The sequence below is a fragment of the Sinohyriopsis cumingii genome, chromosome 6 (genome assembly GCF_028554795.1).
Source record: "Sinohyriopsis cumingii isolate HCF-2022 chromosome 6, ASM2855479v2, whole genome shotgun sequence".
NCBI lineage: Eukaryota > Metazoa > Mollusca > Bivalvia > Unionida > Unionidae > Sinohyriopsis > Sinohyriopsis cumingii.
Genome location: NC_142966.1, coordinates 105,405,618 through 105,428,873, shown reverse-complemented (window position 1 = coordinate 105,428,873; position 23,256 = coordinate 105,405,618). Strand labels below are relative to the sequence as shown.

General features: G+C 33.8%; 2 protein-coding genes across 4 annotated transcripts in view; one reads left to right on the top strand and one right to left on the bottom strand.

Moving 5' to 3' along the window:
• The window catches only part of LOC149797635 (uncharacterized), a 55,806-nt gene extending 46,120 nt beyond the window's left edge, over window positions 1-9,686 (bottom strand). Inside the window, exon 1 of one of the 2 annotated variants that reach the window (XM_089962532.1) lies at window positions 9,359-9,686. In XM_089962532.1, coding sequence (XP_089818658.1) covers window positions 9,359-9,383 — 25 coding nt within the window. In that variant the 5' untranslated portion in view covers window positions 9,384-9,686. The remainder of the gene's footprint in view (window positions 1-9,358) is intronic. The other variant, XM_089962533.1, reaches the window with a different exon arrangement.
• Window positions 9,687-13,200: 3,514 nt separating this feature from the next.
• The window catches only part of LOC149797634 (motile sperm domain-containing protein 2-like), a 90,254-nt gene continuing 80,198 nt past the window's right edge, over window positions 13,201-23,256 (top strand). Inside the window, exons 1-3 of one of the 2 annotated variants that reach the window (XM_089962527.1) lie at window positions 13,201-13,280; window positions 13,368-13,422; window positions 20,225-20,383. In XM_089962527.1, the coding sequence (XP_089818653.1) occupies window positions 13,254-13,280; window positions 13,368-13,422; window positions 20,225-20,383 (241 nt within the window). In that variant the 5' untranslated portion in view covers window positions 13,201-13,253. The remainder of the gene's footprint in view (window positions 13,281-13,367; window positions 13,423-20,224; window positions 20,384-23,256) is intronic. The other variant, XM_089962526.1, reaches the window with a different exon arrangement.

Genomic DNA, 23,256 nt, shown 5'->3' with positions numbered 1-23,256 from the left:
TAATCGCGTCGATATCTCGATACACGCAAAGTAACTGAATCGTGAAAACCAGCAACAAAACCTACGCGACTGGCCGAACTTAAATGCCAGTAGAACGTGAATATACAAGAGCGAAGTCAGTTATTGCGAAAATGCCATCGCTTTCATTATGTCGAAATTGCCTCAATTTCCCTTTGATAAGTTCATCGGATAGAGATCTCGAACATTTTTGACATGGCAAATAGAAAGCCTGAAGCGCCCATGTACAAAGAAAAACTTTACCCTTGTTTCTACATAATCATATTTGTGTGCTTCCTACAGCCACTGAAACAATGATCAAGATAAAATTAAAAATGTACCTGTGCATCTAGACAATAAAATTAAAATAAAAATAGAAGTGCCACCAAACAAAGAAGATTGATATTTCTCTCTCAATACTTTTTCTTACAACAATTAATGTAGTTTAAAGCAAAAATAGCGCAAACGTATTGCAGAGCGATTAATGAGCAGAACTAAGATTTGAGCAGTATTTAACGTTGTTATGTTTCCTTTCGTCTCATTAAATTCAGATTTGACTATGAAATTCAAAGTACATAAAAAGAAAGCACACTCGACTGTCTGAAAGCATTTCCAAATGTACATGTAAATATTAAGCATTAAACTATACACATGGTATTACTCCATACATTAATCTGCAGAAAGAACAAAATAAAACAAACTTGCACATAGAGAAGACGATACAATTCATATAGCAAAGCCAATTAAAACGCACAAAGCCAAGCTAATTAAAATGCGCATAGACAAGCCAGTTAAAATCAGGGTTGCCTCCTTCGACTTGGGGGCTGCATAATTCTTCAAATACCTAAATTGATGACCGATTTCTGAAAGAAAATTTATGCATTACACGTAGGTGAAAGTTGCGGGAAATAGTTTTAATCAGCAATAAAGACTAATTCTATAAGATTACACAAAATGTTCCATTTCCATTACTGTTTTAATTTCTCACTGTGATTATTATTCCAACAGCGACACTTTTATGTATCAGTTATATGTGGATTATGTGAAAATACACACTTAGTAAAAAGGCAGATCTGCAGTGTGTGTGTGTGTGATTTTTAACGTAGCTTTTTTAAAAAAATCAGTCATATCGCAACGATGTCTGCCGTGCGACAGTTTATAGTGATGTCTAGCAATGGGGCATCATGCAGCAGACATAGCATCATGTCCCACCTAAGGTCTCACTGGGTAGTTTCGTATTTTGACACACCCATAATTTTTAAGATAGAAGGCATGAACCTATTTATCACAGGCCTAGCATTTATAAATTCACATATAGGCTAAATATGTAATGTGGTTTAGATTTACATTGAGTTAGGCTTGGAAATGGGTTGGCTTGTTGGTGACTGCCTGTCACAGTTAGACGAGCATTGGAGATCAAATGCGTAACTTGGGCTGCAAATAAGCAGCCGAGTTGGCTTACGTTTTTACGTGTGTCTGCTACAGAGGTAAATATCTAAAAAAATCAAGATGGTTGAGGGGTGATGAAAAGTATGACAATTTGTTATAGTACTAGTGAACTTTATTCATGCATAAGGCACATACTGGTTATTTTAGCTGCCTTGTCATAGGGAAATATTCAAAATAGATATTTCCTGTCAAAAATGAACGTAAAATTTAGGGGATTGTAGCAGTGTTGATTCAATATAAAAACCACCAGCTGCATCAGGAATTAACCTGATTGCTGCAGTCAAAATCTCACATGTATGCTTTCTACAAAAATCATTAGTTTGTTTTTATATGTATCTTCAGTGTAAAATTATTCTCATTTTTCTGCAATAGGTCATTGTTGGATGAAAATTCACCAGAAAAGCTGTCCAGTAAGACCTAATCACATTATCCTGATTCCAGGCAGACCAGTCCTAACACTAACTACTTAATGCTGAGCGCCAAGCGAGGCAGCTGCTATTACCATTTTCATAACTCTTTGGTATGACTCGGCTGGGTTAGAACCCGCAACCTCCCGCATCCGAGGCAGACGCTCTAACCACTAGGCCATCGAAGCGGTGCTTTTTATGAGAACCATTTAAAACAGTCAGACTGCAAGCGAGAGAGAGAAATAGAAATATATTATAGGTGGACAGATAAGATAGTGTGTGTGTGTGTGTGTGTGTGTGTGTGTGTGTGTGTGTGTGTGTGTAAAAGGTGCAAAATTGGGACATTGATGAGAATACACATGAACCTATTGGGGGAATACCTCAAAACGGGACATTCTCGTTTTGCAATAGTGGCAGAGATGGATTGCTACGACCTTACTTAGTAATACAAACCTTGAAATAAACGTATCTTGTTGTGTCCCCGTTTGGTTGGAACGTTTATCACATCATACCATACACAAAAATAAACATGTCCCACACAGCGCAAAGTCGTGTGTAGGAGTCGAAAAACCGAGTCCCGGTTTACGCGGTAAAATTCTGATTCGTCAGATAAGCTGCCTTCTCGTGCACTTTGCTACCGAATTAGCTATTAAAGAGGGCATCAAGATCTTACAGGATTCAAATCTGGCATGTAAGCCGAGGCGGATCAGGTCAACTGTTGTGTGTGGGTGGGTGAGTCCAAATTTTCAAAAGGGTCCTGACGTTCCTCGAAAAGGCACCAAAGCAAAAGTCTGTGTCTATTTACTCAAAGTGTGCATAATATCCAATAAAGGTGCTCAAGATTAAAACTATAGGCAAGGTGTTAGTGACTGTACGGTTATGAGTGTGCTCTCTTGGCTGGGGGGGGGGGGGGGGGAGGCGGAAACCTTAGATCCCCAATTCTACCGTGTGTAAGGCTGGACAAAAATGAAGTCTATATTTGCTTTTTAACATTGAGAAGAAGATCGATTATGTTTCTGTTGATAACCCACTGTAACAAACATTCGCCAAATTAGACAGCTCGGGAAAGAATGATAACCGATCAAACGGATTTTCAAATATAGTGAAGAATTGATAAGATATAAGCAGATATTCTTCAGCATAATTACGATGGATCAGAGACTCTTGCCATTCAGCTTTGCTTGAACATCTTTTTAATCGTTACAAATAGTATTGTTGTCTAATTGTAAGCATGTTTTATGGTTTAAAGTTTCTTCGTGAAATCGTAACAAAGGCGACTTGGTATCTTTGCATGCAGTTTAAATATTTGTCTCCATTAAGTTTATCACCACTATTACTAATACTATTTCTAAAAATTAGTCATCATCATCATCAAATTGTATGGGGTGAATCTATTAATCGATACATCAATGCAGCGAAACTTTTGCTGTACTGATTGATATATATAGATTATTATTATTATTATTATATATATATATATATATATATATATATATATATATATATATATATATATATATACACACACACACGTGTTGGTAAACGATACTTAACGTGCAAGTTATTTTAATCTTTAGAGTCGTCAATAATTATTAGTCATTTGCCTTGTTACTCTTTAAATTGAGAATTCAGCTGAGACAGCTGTTGCAGGCACATGCACTCATTTTTTGTTAGTCAAAACAAACTCTACAAATTAACACTTAGTGACGTGGTTCGTAATATTGTTGCCCCACCACCACCACCACCACCGGACAATTCCATGGTGATTATTTTATCCCAACAGCTTCTTCGGCATAAAGTAGTCTGGGCTTTCTCTGATCCTTGCCACTGTGGACTCACAAATCAGCAAATTTCCACTGCCGATCTGAGTTTGTACAAATATCTTTTACTCAAATACACCTGTAATGACTTCTCTTTGGTACGTAGTTGTATTTTCGATGTTAGACTTACAAAGTATCCTTCTGAAGTAAATTGCCTCCATCATGTTCGGCCGATGCACAATACACCACTGTTACATGCTATTGGTTAGTCGACATTACATACTAAGGGAGACAACTCGTGAAATCTAATCGATGTCGATATGACAAAGCACTAAAATATCTGCCCGATCAGCGAAGGTGTATATAAGGCTATCATATTGGAACCTTGACTAGCGAAGATGACACCCAAGGTATCCAGGGTTTATTACAATCTTTCATGTCTTATTGATTTCGTTTCTTAACACCTAACCAAGTGTCTAAAATAGATCAATTTTAAAATATGTCAATGAATCTCTCTCTCTCTCTCTCTCTCTCTCTCTCTCTGTTGGCTGGTCAGTCAACCTATCAGTCTTACCTCAGTGAATCCAAATGTATATTTCTCTCGCTGTCTGGACCTATGATTGTAAAATTGACTGTTAAACTAACCAAGCGCATGAGAGAGAGAGAGAGAGAGAGAGAGAGAGTACGGGGGATATGTGTGTTTGGTATAATACTCATCCCCACCCTGTGTTCTTGTATCCTTGCATTATTATATGTCTAATATGGAACGATGTGAATTAGGTATTGAATATAATGATACGCGATTAATTGATATGATACTTAAGAATCTTTGTCTCCTATGATTTTTAATGAATCATAAAGTTCATCATTTATTTTGATGTATAGATATGCTGTAACTGTGGCGTCTGTGGCCTGTTTAGTACCACTACACATTCTGATACTGTATAGTGTGTGCCATCGTATTTATGAACATTATTTTTCGATATGTCGGCAATGAAAATTATTCCGATTAAATGGTTAGTAATCTCAATTATCACGGGTATTAAAGGAAACATAGTACATAACAAAACCTTTACTTTTCTTGAAAGTCTTCAGTTTACTATGAGTAACGCTCTACTTTTATGACACGTAACATCTGGACATCGAAACAAGACGTTTTTAACCGGTACAAATGTTAAATACCTCCGGAGATTGTAGTCTTTCGTTCCATCTCAGTCGACCGCGTATTTAAATGAATCGGAGCGACACCCCACTCAGTTTAAGTAAGAATAAAGAAATGGATACTGTATCTAAGGATCGTCAGGTGCGCTCTAATATTTAGGCTTGCTGTTTTAGGGAATTGCTAGACGAAAGTGGGCGGATTGATCTTTACAAAAATAATCTGTAAGACGAAACCTACACAATTTTCTAAACAAACAAGGGAAAAGCCTATTTACATTAATAAAAACAACTACTGAAAGAATCTATATTACCACCCAAAAGACAAGTTGCATAGACAAATATAAATCAATTGTGGGCACAAACTGAACTTAACAAAATTAAAAAATTAGCGAAGACGATGAAACATTTTGAGTTTAAAAAGTTAACTGAATAATCGACATACACATTATACAAGCAGGTTTGAATACGATTTTAGCAACAGACTATGGTCTAGAATTGATTTCGTAAAAGATTCGAAGTCCAGCGGCCCAGGCATTTTTCCAAACAAGTGCCTAAGATATTTTCTCTTTCTTTCATAACAGCTATTTTTGAAGGTCAGTGGTGCAGGTAGTCTTGTGTTTTTCTGTCATAAAAACTATTTTGAGGACCAATGGCCAAAGGTTTTCCATACAGTTTGGAGGATACGAAGCGGACTGACCTGTTGCAAACTGTTTAGAGAGGATGAAAACTGGTTAGCCGGTTTAAACTGGATAAGATAGAATAAGCGGCAAAGGACCTAGTCTTTGTTGTGATGATTTTTTGATGTTTGATAAATAATAATAATAATAATAATAACCATAATAATAATCATGGAAACAAAGAATTATTATATATAGATTTGGTGCATATATAGACTATATAGTGAGAATACACGCAAAACATATTCTATTCTGAAGTTATGCCAGGTCGGGGGGGGGGGGGAGGGAGAGAGATGGGGGGGGGGGGAGATTGTGATTTGTTTATAATTTTGTTCGTTTGAATAGCAGTATGGAAAACATTTAATTGAAACAGTCAGTACCGATTGGATTATGTGAATTTATTCAAGGACTTTGATAGTTAAATGATTTTATTTGGATTATCCGAAACTTTCAAGGACTTCGGTGATGTTCAAGTTTCACGGGATTACCTTGAAGTCAAAAGAGCTGGATTTAGAGCTGTGATTTTTCAGTGGTTCTTCAGCACGGTAACATATGATCACAATGAAACTCTTCATTCGGAATTCCTTTGGACAGTTTCCGGATTGGTGTGAAATTGATAGTACAATTTAGGATAATATTCTAGGAATTCATATACTGTACGTTATTTGTTAACATTTTTTCAGTTTGTTTTGACTTTATTATATTATCGAAATAAATTTATATTTTGGAAAATTGAATGCTTGTTGAGTTTATCTTGTCTTGTTACTTAAGTTAAGGCCCGTAAACGTAACAACTAAACCCATGGTCCTGGTATTGGACGTTACCCAACAGATTATAATTATAATGCATTGACTTCAATAAAGTTTTGCGAATACAATAATTATTGCTTAGATCGGTCAAATCGACAGAGATTTAACAGGCTGATAGATAAATAAGCAGTAGAAACATTCAAAGCAAAATAATTAACTTGTGAAAAAAAGAACTTCTCCTTCTCTTCTTAAAATATTCGATTTACGTTTTAGTATCAAACGCTGATCTTTATCACCTCTCAATAGTAACTGCTGTTTGAAACGTTGTACAACTGCACAAATTAATCATACCTTTCCTTTTTCTTAAGATAAGAGTATTTTCATCTTAATCTTGTACAGAGTAGTAATCCACTTAGAAAATGGATGTTTATAGGACAAGCAAACATTACGAATACATAATATAAACTTTTTTAAAAAAAATACCAGTCTTTACTTGAATCTTAGAGTGTCGATGATTTAAAGACGTCCGTCAGCTAAGTGCTTCACTCTGCATCAAATCTAGTAATTTACTGCCATCCAACTGGATCGTGTTCAAATAAATTGGACTTCTAACCAAGTAACATATTGCTTTGAACTTGATTTAAGGTGTAGTTTAGCAGGATGTTCCATAAAATTTCTTTGCATATAAAAATCTTTATTTTATCTTTCTTTCAAATGATGGAATAAAAATATGATGGAACAAAGTTTGCAAAGTCTTGAGAGGCCGTAAGTTTTAAAGTAAAAAAATGCCGGAGAAATAGGGACATACAATGTCAGTCATAAATACGCTTAAGTACATATCCTTCCTGTTTGATAATGAAACGTACACCTGCCTTAACTGCTAAATTTCACGTGTGAATATCTATCTATCTATCTATCTATCTATCTATCTATATATATATATATATATATATATATATATATATATATATATATATATATATATATATATATATATATATATATATATATATATATATATATATATATATATATATATATATATATATATATATATAAAGAGAGAGAGAGAGAAAGATTTGTATGTATTTCAGCGTAAATAATAACGATAACCGGTCCTTTCGTCCTCCACATTACATTGTTGGAGTTAAATTTGACAAATTGATCTTGAGCTAATTTAAAAATAAAAATTTCTGTAAAATCTTGTACATGGTACCAGTCACAACATAAAACATAAAACAATTTTCGTAAATATATTGACTGTTTCCCAATGCATAATCAGTGAGCAAGCATACAATGTTTTATTCGTAACGTAAAACAAAATGTTTTTCAGTCTTGCAAAATTAAACTGTTGATAAGATAGAGGGGCTGATTTAGAGGGATTCGTGTTTTTAACTGAACTACTTTTCCAGTAAAAGTGTGACACTTTTCAGTTTTGAAAAGAAGATATCTGCCACCAGCAAAACGACCCACCCCAGTTTTAAACTCGAACCTCATTAGACAAAACAATAAATCACAGAAAATCACCATTAGAAAAACGGGATTCTCAATACTAAAAAATAAGGACTTAAAAACGCGAAATAATCTAGTACTCCCTTTCTTATCTCCATCCTCTATTTTTCCCCAGACTTATGGACCAGGAGGGTTAAATAATAGTTTCAGATGGATATTATATTATTATATTTAGCACATCAATGCAACCAAGGAATGTACAACTTAATTCGTGATTTAAAACATACATTTTATTTACATCTCCGGTTTATGAGAGAGAGAGAGAGAGAGAGAGAGAGAGAGAGAGAGAGAGAGAGAGAGGAAAATGTGTTTAGAAAATGTTTTAAAAAATGATGTGTGATCTGTCATTCGCGTATGGAGGGTGGGTGTAGTGATTTATATATTTCTTTATCTCAAAATAGGGTATTTACAATGTTTCCTATGCATAAATTAAACTTGATACAATACTTCAACATTAATTTAAGTTTAGTGTGTTAATATGGAAGGCAACTATGTATATGGGTTGAGATTACTGCAATAATTTGATTATTGTCGTAGACTAGAATAAAAGTACATATTTATGGGCTGATCCCGATTTGATTATTTAAATCCCTTTATTCTGTGTATATTTGTGTGTGCCCGGTCTGAAAGTAAAAGTTCAGATACAGTAATGCTTGTAAATCGACTAAAAATCGATTGCAAAAGACAGAGTTATATGCAAAGCGTAGTAAAGCCGACCTTCCTCTCCAAAAATGTATTAAGATAAAGATGTCCCCATTTTACAGGTCAAAATCTTATATGCACGTTTCGTAGTTTATACAAGTGGGTGGGGGTGAGAGAGTAGGTGTTTTGTGTTTTCATATAAATGGGCACTGATAACATCAATCATAATTATTTCTCTCGTGGTATTTCTTACTGTTATATCTCTTCGGGTATGTCACCAAAGTGAGTACAAAAATAAAAAATTCTCTTTAAACACGAGGTGGTCATTAACCTAGTCAGATTGTCCCCGTATATGAACAGATACATTTTCTGATAACCAGGATGCAACGCCCACACACTTAATCTACAAAATGTTGAGAAGAATGTTTTATACGAATCGGTCACATACGACCAAATTACAAATAATAAGGAACCCAGTAATCCTATGTCCCCGTTCACACGTCGGATCCAAATGGAACGACGTAGACCCAGATCATCCGTAGCATAATGCACCGACAGATCTTAGTCCATGCAGTTAGGACGGATCAGTAAATCAAACAACATAAACCAAGATGTACCAGTGCATTCTATGTTGTTGATAGCTGAGTTAGACTTAATTAACATTCCGATCAAGTTAGGAAAATGTTAGTACGAGTTGTTAATCGGTTTTTGATCGCTGATACAATGTGAACAAGGCAACTACTACTACTACTACTACTACTAATAATAATAATAATAATAAGAAGAAGAAGAAGAAGAAGAAGAAGGAGAATGGATTTAGGTTTACGCAAAGATAGATAGACCATCTATCATTTCATCGTTCTATCCAATCTCCTGAAAGCCGGAAAGTTAAGGAAAGCGAAATATCCTAGGAAAACTTCAAGGAGAGACAGAGACAGATAGTCAGAGAGAGAGAGAGAGAGAGAGAGAGAGAGAGAGAGAGAGAGAGAGAGAGGGAAAGATACCTTCGGGATCATCCGTATTTTGCATTGTAGAAACAAATAGCTATGCCGTTTTCTATTCAGGTTTACAATGAATATCCTTGTCTTAAATACAGCTTATCCAGCTAACGGGAGCCTCAACAGTTTGTCCTGTGTGCAATCAATGCGTGCAATGCCATCGCAAGACTAGTCTCAATTAATACAATGCTACACAATTTTTCATTTACACATCCAGCACCCTGGGCAAAAGAAAAAGCTGTAGACTGCTGATTCGTCACCTGGTCACATGGATTATATGACAAATGTCGTCTGCTACTGTTTAAACAAAAGATCTTTCAGCTTTCCTTGTTGGCTGGTGTACGCCCTATTTCCCTGTTTAATGGGATAGAAAACCACATATAAAACTCTACATTATTCATAATGTTGTGAAATCAATACGATAAGGCGGAGTCAGATGTTTCAAATCGATACCGGCTCTTTGAGCCGTATTGTTTAATCTCAGCATTTCCTTTCTTCCTTTACTTTCCTCTTTCTTTCTTTCTGCCTGTCTGTCAGTCTGTCTGTCTGCCTGTTACCCTAATCCTCTGTTAATTTCTATCTTTTTTTGTTTCTGTCCGTCGGTCTGTCGTTTACCCTAGTGCGCTGCTAATTTCTTTCTTTCTGTCTGTCCGTTCCCTTCTGTTCTGTCTGTTCCATCCCTATTTGCTTCCCACTTTTTTCATTCCATCGCCCCTTTTTTCATATTTATTTATACGTCTTTCATGAGTGACATTCTAAAATAATACAGGCAAGAATTTGCAAAGATATATTAATAAACATTTACGTATTATTCCTTATTTCGTTAAAGCTGAAATCAGACACGGTATTAAACCACATAATTTAAATTTATGATGAAGTTGAAATATTATAATTCACGATGATGTAAATACAACATTAACCAGAGTTGGATATCATCAAGAAGTTCGTATTTCTGAACATGTCGCGAAAAGTACCATAGTGTACCACAATTATATTAGGGATCTGGGGCAGAGATCTGGGACTCTTATAATATTTCCGTCTGTCAATAGGTAGAAAAATATCTTGCTCTGATTTATATCCATTATATTATTTGCAAAACATTAATTATCCTGAAATACAAGAAAATAACAAATCTCAACTCAAAAGAAAATCGCAGCCCTCACCCCATTAAATGGTCAATACCTTATAATAGTTGAATTTTGATTTGTGTATGTTGATTGTTGTACAAGCTGTAATCTAAAAACTGTTAAGTAAAGTGGGACGATTCAGCTAGCACCATAGCGGACACCGTGTAAAAGACATTGCGATGAAACTAGTGAGCTTGCTGATAAAAACTGGAGGCGTTGACAATACAGCCTACAATTTGCCTGCTACACCATTCACGTTGATTGGGATGCCAACACTTAGGCAAGATATTTATCAGATAGGACCAGTGAACATAACACATTCTTTCTCAACAAACAAGAACATATTTAATGGACTAAAGAAAGCATGTCAACTTGAAACAGAAAAGAAATAATCTCCCGAACATCTTTATATAATTCACTGTCTTAGAAAGGAATACATGTACTTAGCACATTACTATACGCTAGAAAGCAACTACAGCTTCATTTTTTCAGTCCGAGAGTTTTAGAACTTGGATTTTCCTGAGTATCTTTCACATTATACCATTTGGCCACCACGTGGCACGTGTCTAACATGTCATTAAAGTATTATAAATATAATGTTATTTGTGGTCTTTAAAATAAATCTGTGACAAACATAGCTGTTATGCAAAATTAAAAGTATATAATAAAATTTTTTTTATTTGGTAATGAAAAATAAAAACATGCTATTAATTTAATTTAAATCTGAAAAAGATTACTCGCGAATTTCCGTGCATTACCTACTGACGTAAACTACCGAAGTACCGGTACAGGGACAAGTAATATGATAAGTACTAGTGGAGCAAAATGCCGTGGTTAACCAGTAATACCACCCACTTCGTCGCCCAAACAAAACTCCACATTAAGGGACATGTTGCATTAATCAATATAATAGAAGCACAACACCAACAACTTTCTACAACCATAGCAGAAGTTAATGTCGTAGTGGTTGTGATGATGGTGGCAACGGCTTTGGTGGTTTTCGTAGTGGTTTGTTGGATGTATACATTTTCATTGAAAGGAAACTAGGTTTGCCTCGTTTCCTTTTAATGGCAAATTTATTCAACGAGTGGTATATCATTAATACAGCGTACATATTATACATATATTTTATTTATATCACATACAAATACATATATTACCATTTAACTGGAGTTAGATTGACGAGAGGCAGTGTGTCCGCTACAAAACATATTTCTGTCCTTGCGCCTATTCACAATCACATTTTCGTATTGATAAGTTGATTGTTTTTAGTTTTGAGTTTCTATTTTATTCACATTGATTAAATCAATATAAGTTACACTTATGAGTTATACATGAAATATGGGTTTAATGAAGAAAGTGGAGCATTAGGCCTACAGACACATTGATTCTTGAATACTGAACGCTCATCACTGTGTTGACATACATGCGCAATGAAATTAGCGTAGAATATAATCTAAGCGAAACGACGAACCAACAAGAGGTAATTAAAATATTTTAATATATTTAAAGTTGATCTAAGTCATTATTCTTCTTCAGTTAACATTACTACAGACCATACAATCTCTCTCTCTCTCTCTCTCTCTCTCTCTCTCTCTCTTCCTTCTTTGGTCGGTTTGACTTAACAGTTACCATCATTCTTCATAGGTCCAGAGATGTTGTGGTATTGCACAAGCAAAAATCCTCTATTCTCGTCTTTTCATGGATTTTCGCCATTCTTGATAAGATGGCCAAGAGAGAGAGAGAGAGAGAGAGAGAGAGAGAATGGCATTTGGATATTTTCATATTTAATTAATAATCATCGGTTTTTAGAACCTTATAATAGGTTTAAGAAACAACATCCACAAAGCCTTAAATACATTACATATGTTTGCCGTAACCAAGTTATTTGTCGACCGGTAATTGCAACTTTGTATCATTGATTATATACTCACTTTAGAGAGGTCCCAATGGAAGTGTAAACATGCCGTTATGAAGAATGATATTGTGGGTTACTTGGTGCAAATTTCAGTTTCAAGTTTTTTTTAAAAAAATATTTTTAATCCAGCCCAATTTCTTTTTCTCTCTCACTCCAGATTTATATATATTTCGTCCCTTGTGCATGAGAGGGGAGGGGGAAACGGAAAAAGAAAGGATTGAGATTAAATTGTGTACCATGTTAAATTCATTTAGAAAACGGGGATTATTATTTCTTTTTATCGTTATTCTCACACGTCACTAATGATTAATTAGTGGAAATTCATCACTGATCTATAGGAATAGACCAAACAGCGCACAGTTCCAAGAATGTTTATGTATACGTATTATTGATTCATGGGCGGATCACAATTTGATATACCAGTAATACTGGTATATCAAATTGCTTTATACCAACACTTTATAAGTTTAAATTTACCTTTGAAATACAGGAAGTGACCCAAAAATACTCTGTAACCTAAATTACGTCCATCAATCATACACAAAAATAAAGGGAATTCAAGGTTCTTTTAAATAATACCTAATATATATATATATAAGATCTTTAACAAACAGGTCGCACAAAAGTGATGAAAATAGAGAAAATTTCTTTTCTTAAAAAATCGATGCAAAATACGTAACTGTAGGTTGCCACTAAAGTTAGATATCTTGAAAAGCCACTCGAGAATCCTGGTGGTGTAGCCACTCCGGAGAGTTTCGCTTTGAACTAGGAATCGGAGTTCTTTCAGCCTTTACTGTCAAGTCCGGCAAGTAATTTTACGGAAAAGACCGAGGCTATTCTGATTGGAGTGACAACAATGGCTGACGGCGACAAAGTTGTCACGGTTAGTATTAGAAGAAATCAAGCTAATTATTTTGTCAGGCGTTTTAACGTTTATTATTAATAATTATCTATTTTATTTTTCTTCAAGGGATCAGATGGATCAGCGGAGAAGATACGAGAGAAATTTTTACAGAAATACGGAGGTAAAATAAGCATTGTTTACATTCCGTATCATCACATGATTTATGATAGTTCAACATTTTGTTACTTTGTACTTCAGCCCCCCTCCCCATTTTGATAATGATTGAATGCAGTTTCGAATATTTATACAAGGAGATATTAATGCATTGATGTCAAATATATGTTAGCATACTCACATTATATTTACGTGTGTCATCGCATCAGTTACAGGCGATGGTAAAATAGAAACTAAAAGGTATTTGCAGTCATTTGCCGTATTCAAGTACCCGACTACGCGATAAAGTACACGACTACTCGATAAAATTGATGGAAGTCTTCAATTAAACATTTGAAATAGTTTTGTATTAAAAACCACATTGATTAAAAACGATAAACCAGATATTTCAATAAAATATTACCCGCTTGCAGTTATTTAAACTTCTAAATAATCAGCTATAGTTTCCTCTTGTGGATCAGTTCCACAGAAGCACTTGTGTCTAACATTTTTATGTATATCATACAAAAAGACATGCTTTTCTATTTTGGCATATCCCAGGAACACAAGACGCGAGGTAAATCATTTTCTGCACACAGAAAATTGTTGCTTGACACAGATTGTCTACAATCTTGTATTAGTTTTCTCAATGGTTTGTTGAACATGTTATAGTTGTTTCTATTGACTGACTCTATGAAAAGTTTGAAGACCAACATCAATTGTTTTTGCATGCTGTATAGGCTTGTGATAATGAGTATAAACATAAATATAAATTAAATAGTTTACACTTTAGGCTTGACTATTTAGAAATGGGATTAATGTATTATTGGATTAATGGTAACCTGAAATGTGATGGTGTAAACTCACATTTTTGAGTGGCTTATCTGCTGAAAAAGTGAGGGATGAGACAGGACACAATTTTAAAAAAGGATAGAACTGCTCATTTGTTTTTAATTTTCTTAGATAGATCATTTATGTATGGAGATTTATGTCATACTTTTCATTAACAGGACTGATAATGAGAGTCAAAACTATTATATGAAGTTAGGACTAAGTTTTGTAATTAATATTAACTATCATTACAGTAAAGAACTATAATCAAATACTGAACATTTGTAAAACATTTTGGGTATTTTTAATTAACACTTGTGTTATTCCTTTCGATTGTTTTTGGTCACAATTTAAATTCCTTTGGATATTTTTGTTGTTACAATTTAAAATGATTAAATGTGAGGACTTCTGTTGGCTTTTGAATATCAAGACCAGAGGCCATTTTATAAACAATATTTCTTTTGTTCAGATAGAATCCTAATTAATGCCTGATCACAGTGCAATGAAGAAATAAAACTTAATTGTTTTTCCAGAGATTTCAATTTGATGCATGCATATGTACACCTTCTGTATAGATAGACACTTGCATGACACATGCATTGAAGCTGAAGTAATATTCATGCAAGAAAAGATGAAATCAGTTTCCTTTTTCATTACATAGATAATGCTTTATATGAAGGTACTGTCTTAAGTAATACACCATATATATAAATTCAGGAGGGAGTCATGTACTCATTATTAATAATATCCTGATTTAATTCTCAACCAGTTACAATATCATGCTATTTTTCAGTAAATAGATTGTTAAGTTTAAACATTATGCATGTAAATTTATAATTTGTGGCCCCTATAGCTATACCAAAGACCAAAATTGAACCACAACAAAATTTTTTTGGTAAACAGTTAGTTTTGATCTTAAAAATTATATCTTAAATGCAGTGTAGTTTTTTTTCTTCTTTAAAAGCTGATTAGCATTTTCATTCCCACCAATGGAACTTACGTGAGTGAATACATGGCATTACACTGTAGTGTATATATATAAATGTGAATTACTGTCATCAGATTAAAAAAGGAATGAATGACAGAATTATACCAAGTTATAAGCATTTGTGATGAAAAGACTAATTCACAATAAATATGTTAATTAGTAAACAGTGCTAAATGCCTTAAAAGAGTTAATGCTATGGAATAAATGTGCAATATGATGCATGCTCTGTGGAAAAATGAATTAACCTTTGAAAATTTCAGCACTTGAATACATGTAGTTTGAGACTGCAGATTAGAACTGTAGTTAAGTTCAATTTTTGACACATGCTTTAGGTACTGTTATAACCAATCAAATGGAACTTTCACTGTTTGCCTTGTTTTTGTTTTGGGTTCCTTTCTTCAGTTTTTTTGTTATTTTCATTACAAATGTGAAAAATCATGCTATTTTTCAGATTGCACATACTTTTCTGCTATCTTAACAAGTCTCTAGTGAGACTGGTGTGCTCTGTAGAAATCACACATACAGGTGATGCACTCTTTGCACCAATTTGATTTAAGCTCTTTCATTTTAACTTCATTTTCTAATAAAGAAATAATATTCAGTTTGTGCCACTAAGCTTGGTTTTTATGCCATTGCTGGCATAATGTGACTGTGACTGATGTGTAGCTCACATACTTGCATACATGCACATCTCATCGCTCACAGAAAGAGCATAGTGATGTCTTGGTCATCACTGTGCTGAAATTGCTGATGTTATTTTAGTGTTTTCAAAATGTTCAAATTACTCTTGATTTATGCCATTACCTCATAAACACATCTATGGCATAAATCATGCATCACCTGTACTTAAATAGCATATTGTCCAGATCAGACTGAGAAGTCTTTGATTTCCTTCATGATTTATATACACACCATCAAAGATTTAATTTAAACAATGTTACAGTAAATTAGGACATAACTTATTTTTACAGATCAATTGCAGGTGCTCACATACACACTCCATAGAAAATGGTTTCATTGAAGTATGTTGCATTTGGAGGGTCAGTCTTTTTAACAAGATAATTGCAGTGTTATTGCACTATTAATTAGTCACATTGGCTTTATTCCTGTTTGTGTCAGTCTAGCTGTTAGCTATTCTGTGAATTGGTCATGACTGACCAGATTATGAAAAAGTGGAGTGTCCTGGGGGTAAATGGGTGCATCATGGGGAGAAATAGCACCTGCTTTGAGAATGTTACATGTATTTGTCCTGGAAGCTTGCATCCCAGAGAGCCTTGGATACCCACAGTTGTTTTCTGGGCAACTAGACAAAATGGCAGGTAACCCAACTTTCAAAATTTAATTGCCCAGGGACAATGAATGATTTTCATGATTTATCTGACCCTGATATTGAGTATATATGAGCAGTCATTTATATTTAAAAGATATCTATCACTTTGCGACATAAAATTAAAAAATAAAAATATGAAAACGAAGGGAATCAAAATATATTTTTATTATGTGTATTAAGTTTTGAAAAAGTGGTTGTATATTTGGCTATATTATAAAGTCAATTTTGGGGCCCCGAGTGGTCTAAAGCGCTCTCTGTTCTGGATCACTGCCATTTCACCTCTGTCTGCATGGGTTTGAGTCTCGGATTCAGCCAATGTGGGTATGTGTTAGTGTTAGGACTGGTTGGCTTGGTGTCAGGATAATTTGACTGGGTGGGACATGATGCTACATGTCTGTGGCATTATGTCCCAATGTTTGAAATGTGACTGAATTTTAAAAAAAACTGCATTAAAAATCTAAATCACACACACACTCAGATTCAGCCAATGTGGGTATGTGAGAAAGCTTGCCAGTAGCTTCTCAAGGGTTTTTGGTTCTTTCCAGGGATTTCCTGGGTTCTTCCTCCACCATTAATACTGGCCACCATGTATAGTCTATCGTATGCTGAAAAATGGCTTTTAAACCCAACAACAACAGCAGCTGCACACACACACAGACACACACACACCATGTAGTCTTAATGTATGCACACTGTTTTAACAATTCTATGTATTAATTTTACACAAGACAGATTAAGTAAATTGTTCTCAATCTAAAGCAATATGTGTAAATCTTTCAGCAGATCCCATTAATCCCTTACCTAGATTGCAACAGGTTTTCTTTCCATGTTCTGTTTTATGCTTTGTGCTAACTACAAAAAGAGCTGTCCACATGGACATACATGTATGTACTTATCTTCTGGCAAACAGTAGAGTGCATATTTGAATCAAGGTTAGATTGGATTGTGATCATCTTTGACAATTATGATAATGGAAGTGGGAATCAATTTTTGACTTAGTTGGAATAACTTTGCATCAAATATTGGCATTTGTTTGATTGCCCATCAAATTATAACCAATTAAACAAATTCATAGATGTGGCAGATCATGAAGCCAGTTGCCAAAGGTAAGTGGACAAACTTGAATTGTGTTTTATTGGTGGTTTATTTGTTCCAGTCAAGGAATCTTTTACAAATTTGGGTGATTTAATTAATGCCTTTCACTGTGAATTCCCCAGACATTATGCTGATTGATTTCATTTCATACTTTGGAATTACTTGAGACTGAATAATGAGATGGAATAGTTTTGTTATATTAGGTGTGTTTGTGAACTGTTGTTCTTTTCTGTCTTAGTGTCAGAATTGTCTTTTCTGTAATGGTCATTCTGACCCTAAGACTCCAAAGAAACAGAAAAATGTTTACTTTGATTCTAGAAGCAAAGTGATACACATTTGTAATATTGTCATTATGAATACTATATATAATAGAAGCAGAAACTTATTTATGATTTTGCTGCCTCTAGGTCATTTTGGAAGTGCCACCCCTGCACGATAGCCAGGTGTTGATTGGCAGCAGGAAGAGAAAGGATGCAAATGGGAAATTTTATTTTTGAAAACTGCTTATTAAGTGTTGTGCTTTTGAAATAGAAATGGACAGGTATGACAGTTTGTCTTGATTGGGGTTTCTCCACTTCCATTTTTCCAGTTTACCCCCCCCCCCCCATTTTTGTCAACCATAAACCTTTTTTAACAATATTTTTTACAGAATTTGATTACTTCTAAGGAGAGTGGGGACTGACATGATAAGGTTTTATTTTGTATTAAAACTAAGCTTGGTTGGGTATTTCTGGGTTGGGCAGGGCCAGGTGCCTGTCCATTCCTAATTTGCATGATATTTTGTATTCACATAATTTTCTTGCCACATAAAGTTTTCCCACCTAGGTCTGGGCCTCATCAGTCTGTATGGAAATATGTCACTGCATATAAGAACCTATGTAAAATTATCAAAACTAGTAATCTAAATAGTGATAAGATTATTTTCAAAAATCAGCACTAATAAAACAACAGGACCTTCAGGGTTGGATATCAGGAAGCATAGTTTTGCTGTACATAATAACTTATCCTATTCAGCAGTATGCATATCAGTGTTTGACGAGTTAAAGAGCAAGTTGAATGGGACTGATTTTGTGAACAAATACTTTTCTCTCTGCTTTGACTGAAGATGTTACATGACAGCCGTAAAGATATCATGTTCACCCACCTGTAGCATATATTCACTTTTATGTTGGGCACAACAGCAAACTGGATAGACCATGATGTGCCATTGCATAGTGTACCAGTAGATCTGGGTCTTTGCAGTTTGTTAGGAGCAGTCATTAGAGCAAAGGACACATATTTTGATCTTCGGGTACATTATGTGATGGCAGATATGGTCTATGTTATTTGCATTTGAACACAATTTATTAGTTTACAAAGTACACAAATATTCAAATATCCTTGCTCTGATATATCCATACATCCATATTAACTAATCTTACACGCTTCAACTATTTTCCAAATTCACAATTCAAGCATGTGTAAAATCTAACATACCATTATCACATAAATAAATGCACTAGTGTACTTGTGTACTACGAAGTAACCTAATAGCAAATTACAAAATTAATTCTGACCACAAGCAAACAATCTACATAATTCTCTACGTAATACTTAAATATGCCTGTAAATGAACACTACAAAGGTAATTTTATGTACTAAATGATCCTAGTAATTAAGTGTACATACTACAAATAATTACAATTATGATGCCGTAATATTCTGCAAAAATCAAGCAAATAACTTAACTGACTTTTACGAAACTTTGTCTTTCCTTAGAATAGTTTTACCGCCAAATTACGAGTGGCTTCCTCGGAGTAACCCTATATTGCTCAGCAATTTTCCTCAGCGAGACTAAATTTTTGCTTGCTAGTTAGAAGTTATAATTTGCATTGAAATTGTTATCACAATTCTGATTGGGTGTCGTTTTGACCCAATCCAATCAAATTTAGCAGACAGTGTCCTTCTCGTTGTCTGTCCACGTGGGGACGGATTTAGAACACGCCCTGTTTCCCTCGCGAATTCCTCTGTTCTTAGGACTAAGCTGTAACACATAGGTGGGAAATCGCTCGATCTAATGCCTATGCCAATTCATGATGACAGTCTTCTTTGTGGTCATAGTAACCTTGCATAAGAGATTAACTCTAGCCTGCGGCAATGTTTGGACATCAAACCATGGCTTGTAATAATACCTTAGTTTATACACGACTTAAGAACTGGGGCTGAGCAAATGTGACAATGGTCTAGCCAACAGATGTAAACGAAAACAAAACCAAATATGCAACTGTTGAGTGTCCATATTAAAAAAAATCATTGATAGGTGTGTTTTTTAAATGTAAAACAGGGTTTTTATTTAAAACATGGGCATTATACAAATTATATTTACCATTTAGCATCATTTTGATAAACCTTTGAAATTTGCTTCCTTTCAATTATACTTTATTTGTATCAGTCAGTGTACTTCACCTTTAAGATATATAATTTCAGTAGGGAATATATCCAGAAATCTGGGTAACACTGGACTCTTTGATTTATGTAAGGTTTTATGATGGTGCATGCATATTAAAGACAATTATATCGATTCATAATATTTTCATTTGAATTTAGATAACATCAAGAAGAATTTGTATGATGACCGAGATGTTCAGAAGGTTCAAGAGAATGACAGTTATTTGGAGACCTTTTTCAGGAAATGGGAGACTGTAGATGATGCAGTAGACAGGCTACATGAGTCACTCAAGTGGAGGATGGAGTTTGGAATGAATGGTAAGTAATTGTCCCACATAGTGCTGTTAAATGAACTTTACTGTCAGTGCATTAGGTTTGACACCAAGTCAGCCTTTTTTTTTGGATTTTGCTTGTGTCATTTTTGCAGTCAGAAATTTAAAACAGTAGATAAACGTACTGTTACAGTATAAAATAGACAGAAATTCAAGTTTTAAATTAAGTGATGCAATTTTTATGTATTTTCATATTTAATTCTTTTGCAAACACATTGAAAACACAACTGAGAATGTGTATTTATATATATATATATATATATATATATATATATATATATATATATATATATATATATATATATATATATATATTATAAAATAAACAACACCAACACATAGAATGTGTGACCAATTTCTCTTTAATGCTTCATCAGACTGAATTCAATATCATTGCCTATGTCATTAAACATGTTGTTTCTAAGTGATCAATGAAATAAGTTTACTAATTCTTTAAAAATTAAAGTGCATTTTAAAATTAATTCTCAATATATTAATTATTTATAAAATACTTGATAGTAAGTATTATGCACGCCATAATTTTTTATTATATAAACTGAGTTCTGAACATTCATCAATAATATATCACTATGTAATATTTTTTTAAAAATTTTAAATTTATTTATTTTCTATATCTTTAATAAGTGTGCATTATACATAATAAAAATATTAATAAAACTGTTTATATATATACATACACAGAGGGGTCAAGCTAGATTTGAATTTTAGAGAGCATTAACTTCTCCTTTTGGACAGTAGGGACAAGTGAGAGATGAACAGAGAGAAGTGGGGGCACATATATATATATACATATATATTGCGTGTTTTGTTGTTATGCTTATTGTCCATTGTCCTCTGTTTCTCGATATATACATGTGCATTTAACATTGGTTTTATTTTCATGTTGAAAATTCATTGATCTGTATTTATTATAAATTAATTTTGTATGTGCATAAGAATTATCCTATTCGTACCCATTGTATTCATACTTGTAAGTATTTGCATTTAGATGTGGAGATCTATTGAGTATATGTTGACCATATGACTTTAAAAGAGCACAGCAAAAACTATACATTGTAATTAATTTTAACTGATAGGAGCAACTACAATACAATATCATAATTGCAGTTTGGTAAAAATGTTGAATCAGCTACCATATCAAAATTTGTTGTTTTTACTTTATGAAATTCACTATAAAATAGCAGTAGAAAAATTTCTAAAGTGCTTTGAAACAAACACTGTAACATGTACATGAGAACAAATGCACCAGTGTCTTCATACCATACTGTTTATCCTAATTTAATTGTTGCCAATAAAACTTTACTGTAACTATTCATAGACAACAATAAAACTTTACTGTAACTATTCATAGACAACAATAAAACTTTACTGTAACTATTCATAGACAACAATAAAACTTTACTGTAACTATTCATAGACAACAATAAAACTTTACTGTAACTATTCATAGACAACACACTGAAGAATTAAAGTGAATCAATCAATGAATCATACCCATCTTATTGAATTGACACAACCAAGAATAGATGTGGCACCATGCATGATATGTGACTTTGTTTGTTTTTGAGGGATTTTCTTAATATAACCACTCACTTCATAGCTTTGTTAGAACAATCCATTGATAGGATTGCACATTTATGGTTCTATTATTTGTCTACATACTTGTGGTAACATTATGTATTTGTATTTTCATAATTTCCCAAAACTGAATGATGTCAGAAAACATCCTTACAGTGCTTCTTAAATTAAACAACATAAGATTGTCACATATGTTTCTGACCGACATCATTACATTTTTAGGCTTAATCTTCCATTACATAATATTTAGAATTTGCTTTCTAATAATTGCATATTTTCCTTAATCTATTTGCCCAGTGATTTACCAAAATAAACATCTAATGAAGTGATACTTCCAAGACAAAGATCTGCCATTGCAAGTTCGTTATGGTTTCAGACTGAATTATCATGCCAGAAAACTGGACAGCTGAGTAAATCTTGTGACGAAATAGTATTTTCAAATAATTATGGTTTGAAAAAACTGCCTATCCAATCAGGTTTTTTTCTTCTTCAGTTTGTTAGTGGTGTAGCAGGCATTTAAGTGACCCAAACTCTCTATAAGTTAAATTGACCTGATCAGCATTGAAAGCTTAAATTCATCATTTAAATGTGAATAGCATAATTTGTGCCCTCTACAGTCTCCTTTGCATGAGCTTCACTAGTTTCACATCTTTCTTTCCCCATTTTATGTGAACAGTATGCATACAGTTCACCTTCAAAAGGTCAAGTGTCATGTAATGCAAATTTTTATCACATGGGTAGCAGCGGTTAAACTTGGTATAGCCCTACATGGGTGACCACTCTCGATTGATTGGTTGTATGATACTGTCATTTTCATCATAATCTGCGACCATCATGTTGTCTATAAGAAATAAGTAGCCTTTAGAAAACAAGGCTTGTTATAAATCCAAACAAAATGTATAGGACAAATTATTGAAATGATACATGAATAAGTCAGACTAGCTGTTGAAGCTCTCACAATATACCTGCGGGGAAAAAAGAAAGCTTATTATAAATTCATGAAGTCAGACTAAATGTTAGAAGGTTCACATTCCTGTAGGGGAAAGAAAACTTTTGACAACATGGCAGCGGTTTGACATTACAGATGCCATGACCTTTTTAAACTCAGCATACTGTCTGCATTAATGAAGGTCAGAATGGTACAAAATCACTACATATAGAATGAGCCTATTTTCAGAATTTTTCAAGCCATTGTCATTTATTTATCTTTATATCAAATAATCAGGTTCCATTCATGCTGTTGTTTGAAAACAACAGTAA